The 7,353-nt window shown below is 53.7% G+C and overlaps 1 protein-coding gene across 3 annotated transcripts in view; it reads left to right on the top strand.

Moving 5' to 3' along the window:
- The window catches only part of MROH1 (maestro heat-like repeat family member 1), a 124,279-nt gene that overhangs the window by 15,645 nt on the left and 101,281 nt on the right, over positions 1–7,353 (top strand). For all 3 annotated transcript variants that reach the window (XM_011975689.1, XM_011975690.1, XM_011975691.1), the window contains 2 exons: positions 1,424–1,501; positions 5,928–6,073. In XM_011975689.1, coding sequence (XP_011831079.1) covers positions 1,480–1,501; positions 5,928–6,073 — 168 coding nt within the window. In that variant the 5' untranslated portion in view covers positions 1,424–1,479. The remainder of the gene's footprint in view (positions 1–1,423; positions 1,502–5,927; positions 6,074–7,353) is intronic.

Consider the following 7,353-nt stretch of genomic DNA (forward strand, 5'->3'; position numbering starts at 1 on the left):
CCAGGCTGGTCTTGAACTCCTGACCTCAGATGATCCACCCGCCTCAGCCTCCCAAAGTGCTGAGATTACAGATGTGAACCACTGTGCCTGGCCCTGTTTTTCTTTCCTTTTTTTTGAGGCAGGACTTGCTCTGTTGCCTAGGCTGGAGTGCAGTGCAGTGGTGCAATCTCAGTTCACTGCAACCTCTGCCTCCCAGGTTCAAGCAATTCTCCTACCTCACCCTCCTGAGTAGCTGGGATTACAGGCGTGAGCCACCACACTGGCTAATTGTTTTGTATTTTTAGTAGAGATGGTGTTTCACCATGTTGGCCAGGCTGATTTCGAACTCCTGGCCTCAAGTGATCCACCTGCCTCAGCCTCCCAAAGTGCTAGAACTTTTTTTTTTTTTTTTCTGAGACAGGGTCTCACTCTGTCGCCCGGGCTGCAGTGCAGTGGTGTGATCTTGGCTCACTGGAACCTCTGCTTCCCAGGTTCAAGCGATTCTCATGCCTCAGCCTCCTGAGTAGCTGGGACTAAAGGTGCCGGCCACCACGCCCAGCTAATTTTTGTGTTTTTAGTAGAGACAGAGTTTCATCATATTGACCAGACTGGTCTTGAATTCCTGACCTCAAACAATCCGCCCACCTTGGCCTCCCAAAGTGCTGGATTACAGGCATGAGTGATCGCTCTCGGCCAAGATTTCCGTGATTTCTTACTTCATCTCCAACCCATGTGTGCACAGCACAGGGAGGTGTCCTGGCTGGTCAGGGGTGGCGTCTCTCCTTCATTTTTCTCTCCTTCATTTTTCTCTGGAGTGTGTTAGGAAGGAATGGTGGACAGGAGGTGATCAAGGGAATGAAGGGGCCGGTGGGAGCTCAGAGAACAGAGAATGTGAGTTGTTAGGATGCTGGCTGCCATGCTCATGGTGGGCCTGCAGCCCCTCTGATGACCCAGGTCCTCAGAAAGCATGATGCAGGACTTGAGTGTGTGCCCGTAGTGAAGAGGCAGAAGGAACTTGGACACTTGCTGGACTCGATTCTTGGGACCATCGTCGCATGCTGTGGCGCATGGCATGCAGTGTGTGAAAGCGGTGTGGCCGTGCTCAGTTCCTCGGTGTGAAGGAGGATGCTCTAGATGGAGGTGCGTCTTCTCCTGCTGGGGCTGATGGTGGCGAGGCGTCTGTGGGCCAGCTGTGGACAAGCCTGTGCAGGCCTGTGAGGCGCTGGCAGGGCTGATGTTGTTCAGGGATGGAGGAGAGTTGGAAACTGTTGAGGATCATGGTGTCTTTTGCCCTCCCTGAATGGCACAAAGAAAATGTGACAGAGATGTTTCCCCCAGAACAAATTCATTTAAATTGTGTGTTTTACACGGAAATGGTAATTGCCTGTAAACTCAGATATCGTTGAGGCTTATGAGTTAAATCTTGTGATTTTGGTTATTCCAGATTGGAGAAGAAGTTGTCCATGTTCACACTGGGTGAAGGAAGCTGAAACCACAGACATGACTGAGTCCTCCATAAAGAGTGAGTGCGTGGGGATTGGGGGTGGCCATGTGTGAGGCCTCTCTTGCCTCTGGGTCAGGGCAGGCCAAGGCTCTTACCAGCTCCAGTGGTGCCTGGAGTTTCCACCCGACGCTCGGGAGCCAGAGTGGGTTCTGGGCAGGTTAGGTGATGTGGCAGGTGTAGACCTCCCCCACACGAGCCTTGAGTTTGGGACTCAGAAAAGCATATGGCATTCAGGATGTGATTTGAAGGTTTTGTTTGACTTTTTTTTTTTTTTAAAGACCGGGTCAGCTGGGCACAGTGGCTCACACCTATAATCCCAACACTTTGGGAGGCCGAGGCGGGCGGATCACCTGAGGTCAGGAGTTCGAGACCAACCTGACCACCATGGTGAAACCCCATCTCTACTAAAAAACAAAAAATTAGCCAGGTGTAGTGGCATGTGCCTGTAGTCTCAGCTACTCGGGAGTCTGAGATAGGACAATCGCTTGAACCCAGGAGGTGGAGGTTGCAGTGAGCTGAGATCATGCCCCTGCACTCCAGTCTGGGCGATAGAGCGAGACTCCATCTCAAAAGAAAAAAAAAAGACAGGGTCTCCCACTATCACCCAGGGTGGAATGCAGTGGTCAATCATGGCTCACTGCAGCCTCAAACTCCTGAGCTCAGATGATCCTCCTACCTCAGCCTCCTGAGTAGCTGGGACTACAGGTGCACGCCACCACGCCCAGAAGTATTTTTCATGGAGATGAGATTTTGTCATGTTGCCCAGGCTGGTCTTGAACTTCTGGACTCAAGTGATCCACCCGCCTCAGCCTCCCAAAGTGCTGGGATTACAGGCGTGAGCCACCGTGCCCGGCCTGGAGTGACTGCTGAATGAACATGCTTTCTCCAGATGTTCATCAGAAAATAAAAAAGTTAGCAGTCCTCAAAGGCTGTTCAGGCTGCTGTAACAAAATATCTTAGATTGGGTAATTAATGAATAATAGGAATGTATTTCTCACAGTACTGGCAGTTGGAAAGTCCCAGATAAGGCACCGGCAGATTCGATGTCTGTGAGGGCTGTTCTCTGACTCATAGATGGAGTCTCTTGCTGTGTCATCTCATGACTGGAGGTGCTGAAGGGACTAGGGTGTCCTTCAAGCCTTTGTTTGTTTGTTTTTTGAGACAGGGTCTCACTCTGTTGCCTAGGCTAGAGTGCAGTGACCTCCTGGGCTCAAGCCATCCTCCCACCTCAGCCTCCCAAGTAGCTGAGATTACAGGCATGTGCCTTCACACCTAGCTAATTTTTTTTTTTTTTTTTTTGAGATGGGGTCTGAGTCTGTCGCCAAGGCTGGAGTGCAGTGGATCTCGACTCACTGCAACCTCCGCCTCCCAGGTTCAAGCGATTCTCCCTGCCTCAGCCTCCTGAGCAGCTAGGATTACAGGTGCCCGCCACCACACCTGACTAATTTTTGTATTTTTAGTAGAGATGGGGTTTCACCAGGTTTGCCAGGCTGGTCTTGAACTCCTGACCTCGGGTGATCCATCCCCCTTGGCCTCCCAAAGTGCTGAGATTACAGGTGTGAGCCTCTGTGCCCAGCCCACACCCAGCCTATTTTTTAAAGTTAGTTTTTGTAGAGATGAGGTCTCGCTGTGTTGCTCAGGGTGGTCTTGAACACTTGGCTTCAAATCATCCTCCTGCCTCAGCTTCACGAAGCACTGGGACTACAGCGTGAGCCACTATGCAGGGCCTCAATCTTTTCTTTTGTTTTTTTGAGACTGGGTCTTGTTCTGTCGCTTATGCTGGAGTGTGGTGGTGCTCTCAGCTCATTGCAACCTCTGCCTCCTGTCCTCAAGGGATCCTCCCACCTCAGCCTCCTGAGTAACTGGGACTACAGGTGCATGCCACTACGCTGTACTTTTTGTATTTTTTTCTTTTTTTTTGTAGAGACAGGGTTTCAACGTGTTGGCCAGGCTGGTCTCAAACTCCTGGACTCGAGTGATCCACCAGCCTCGGCCTCCCAAAGTGCTGGGATTACTGGCGGGAACCACTGTGCCTGGCCATCAAGCATTTTTTTTTCCCCTCGAGATGGAGTCTCTCTCTGTCACCCACGCTGTAGTGCAGTGGCGTGATCTTGGCTCATGCAGTCTCTGTCTCTGAGGTTCAAGCAATTCTCCTGCCTCAGCCTCCTGAATAGCTGGGACTATAGGCACCTGCCATCACACCTGGCTAATTTTTATATTTTTAGTAGAGATATGGTTTCACCGTGTTGGCCAGACTGGTCTTGAATGCCTGACCTCAGGTGATCCATCCACCTTGTTCTCCCAAAGTGCTAGGATTACAGGCGTGAGCCACTGTGCCCGACCCCATCAAGCGTTCTTATAAGGCACCGATCCCGTCCACGAAGGTGGAGCCCAAAGGCTCCACTCTTAATGCCGTCACACGGGGTTAAGTTCCAACAGATGGATTTTGGAGGGACATGGCATTGAGGTTGTAGCAGCGTTGCCGTTGTAGTAGGGAGCACAGATTTGCCCAGAGGCTCAGTTCAGCCTGCTCTGAGCGGGAGGGTCCCCGGGCGGCTGAGCCTCTGTACCTGAGCACGCAGGCCCCGGTTCGGGTCTGGGGTCTGCTCTGGCTGCCACCACTTCCCCAGCTGAGGCTGTGGCTCACTTAAGGCTGACTGTGTGCGGGGCCAGAATGGGTGAAGCTCTGCCCACTTGTCCCTGCTCCCTAGAGCTCTGTCCCAGTGATGAGCCACACCTCAGGGCTCTTTAAGTGCCACTGTTGGGTGCCATGCCTTGAGCTTGAGAGAGACTGAGAGGCCCAGAATGGCACTGGGGTGTTGATAGGTGGAGGTGGGGTGGTGAGAAGAGTCTGTGAGTACAAGTGGGGCCCGGGAGCTGCCCAGCCGGGGCAGTGCAAAGCAGTGAGAAGGTGAGGTCGAGGGAGGGGGCGTGGCCTCGCTGCCCTCAGAGGGAGGGGGCGTGGCCTCGCTGCCCTCAGAGGGCAGGCTCCCAGAGCAGGTGAGACCGGGCGCTTCCACACATGAATGGCCACAACCGGAAAAGCAGATGCAGACCTAGTTCAGCACAGGCCGAATTTGCTTTACTGGCTGAACGTGGCCTTAGGTACAGTCAGATCTCATTGATTTGGATCAGCCTCTTTGGCTAACTACTGGACTTTGGAAATGGAGGGCTGTTAAAAGTCCAGCTTCCTGCTCAGGAAGGAATTCCTTCCCAGAGGGAGACTGAGTCATGCCCTGATGCCTGTGTGTTCCTCTGCCCCAGCAGTTGCCTCCTGGGATGTCCTTATTGGCAGCCTGGGTGTGGTGCTGCTGGAGCAAAAGGGAAGGGACATCCCCAAACCAGCCTGGAAGGTCTCGTTGGGGTGGAGTGGCAGTTGGTACAAGTCCCTGGGATGCTTGGCCTGCCCTTTCCCGTGTACAGGGAACCACCTGGCCTTGCCTGTAGAGCACTACATTTATTCCATGATTTTCTTTTTTTTTTTTTTTTTTTTTTTTTGAGACGGAGTCTCGCTCTGTCGCCCAGGCTGGAGTGAGTGCAGTGGCCGGATCTCAGCTCATTGCAAGCTCCGCCTCCCAGGTTCCTGCCATTCTCCTGCCTCAGCCTCCCGAGTAGCTGGGACTACAGGCGCCCACCACCTCGCCCAGCTAGTTTTTTTTTGTATTTTTTTTTTTAGTAGAGACGGAGTTTCACCGTGTTTGCCAGGGTGGTCTCGATCTCCTGACCTCGTGATCTGCCCGTCTCGGCCTCCCAAAGTGCTGGGATTACAGGCTTGAGCCACCGCGCCCGGCCCCATGATTTTCTTGATTCAGCTCTGGTCCATGGGGGCTGAGAGCCATGGGATGAGGCTATATCTTTATTCCTTCATGTATTTCTCACTGCTGGGGTCTTGGACCCTCTGCCCAGCACCTGCCTGTCAAGGGCTATATGTGGGCAGTGGGGCCATGGGGAATCCCAGGCTGCCTGGGCACAGACCCTCAGGGAGCCTTCCTGAAGAGTCCGGCTGGTGAGTGAGCCAGTGTCCTCAAGGAAGCTCAGGCCATGTGATCAGGACCAGCACAGCCTCATGCCTGCCTGTGTGGGAGGGCAGGCTGTGTCCTCTGTGTTGCTCAACCCTGATGTGCTAAATAGTGTGTCCTGGCCAGGCAGCTCCTCGGGCAGCTGGAATGTGAGCCCTGCAGCTCCACAGCCTGTCCCCGCAGTGCACCTGACCCCCGCAGTGCACCTGACCCCCGCAGTGCACCTGACCCCCGCAGTGCACCTGGCCCCCGCAGCAGCACAGGCAGAGAGAGGTTATACGAGAGAGAAAGCAGCTGTGCCCTCTCCTGCTTTGTGTCTGTGATCCTCAGAGGCCACAGGCGTGTCCACTGCAGGAGTGGCAGCTGAGGTGTGATAGGAGAGGGTGCTTGGGCGTGAGCATGCTAACGGGGCTTTGTCACTGCAGAGCTGGCCTCCACCCTGCTGGACGCCATCACCGATAAGGACCCCGTGGTGCAGGAGCAGGTCTGCAGTGCCCTGTGCTCCCTCGGGGAGGTGCGGCCGGTGGAGACACTCCGTACCTGTGAGGAGTACCTGCGGCAGCACGACAAGGTATTTATGCTCTTTGGTGGGGATGATGTTGTCAGGGCCGTGGTCGGTTGGGGCTTACTTGGTTTGGGAAGAGACAGTCCAGCCAGGAGCAGTGGGTCGGCTGTTATGCAGGGGTGACCACATGTCTAAGCCCTCCCACGCCTGCCTGTGTCAGGATGAGTAACCTGCCTTGTCTCATCGTGTGTGGGGTGTGGCTGCATCCCCCCACCACGGCATTGTTCAACCCTGTTCGAGGCTCTTTTACTCACTAAGTGGAGGCCTAATGGCCAGGCTCTGTGCCTAGTGCCTGAGGGACAGACCATGGTCCCTGCTTTAGGGGCAGAAGGTTGTTTCGGAGAGAATCTCATCGACCTAAGGAGCCAGAAACACTGATAAGTGCTCAGAGAGTCCCCAAGGGTCCTGCGCTGCTGGTCTTCCTGCACCCTCAGGGAGGGGCTGCCCAGGAGGGGCCAGGGCCTTCCCTTGCTGTGCTGGAATGTCCTGTCCTCTCGCACAAACATTGCCCACTCGGGAGAGCTACAAGAGCCTCTTGGGAACTCTCTCTTCAGCCCCACAGGGATGCCAAATCAGTAACCCGAACCCCAGAACAGACGTGGCCTGGCTGGCTCTCGCCTCCCGGGATTTCAGCCTCGCCTGATCTTGGTTCAGTGGTTCTCTGTCACTGCTGACAGCGCTGGCACTGCATTGTTTGAAACTGTTATGCACTTTCTAGTTTTTCTCTCTGTGTGTGGTTTGGGCTGTTCTGGGAAGGGGAAGAGGCTTTTGCGGTATCAAAAGGTCATTATTCTTTTTGTTTTATGTAACATTTTGATATGTAAAAAGGGACCTCTGTACAATGTATTTCTTATCAGCTACCATCTCCTGGGGAAAATGACCCAGTTCCATGAAAATATCTGCCCACTGCCATGGCCTGGTGGCACTTCTTGGGGCAGGGTCTCTCCTTTCTTCCTCTGTCAGCTGTCTTAGCTGTTGTTTTTATTTTTAGTTTTATTTATTTATTTTTTTTGAGACGGAGTCTCACTCTGTCGCCCGGGCTGGAGTACAGTGGTATGATCTCGGCTTACTGCAAGCTCTGCTTCCCGGGTTCATGCCATTCTCCTGCCTCAGCCTCCCGAGTAGCTGGGACTACAGGCACCTGCCACCACGCCCAGCTAATTTTTTGTATTTTTTAGTAGAGACCAGGTTTCACTCTGTTAGCCAGGATGGTCTCGATCTTCTGACCTCATGATCCACCCGCCTTGGCCTCCCAGAGTGGTGGGATTACAGGCGTGAGCCACTGC

Source organism: Mandrillus leucophaeus, unplaced genomic scaffold (assembly GCF_000951045.1).
Source record: "Mandrillus leucophaeus isolate KB7577 unplaced genomic scaffold, Mleu.le_1.0 Scaffold158, whole genome shotgun sequence".
Taxonomy (NCBI): Eukaryota; Metazoa; Chordata; class Mammalia; order Primates; family Cercopithecidae; genus Mandrillus; species Mandrillus leucophaeus.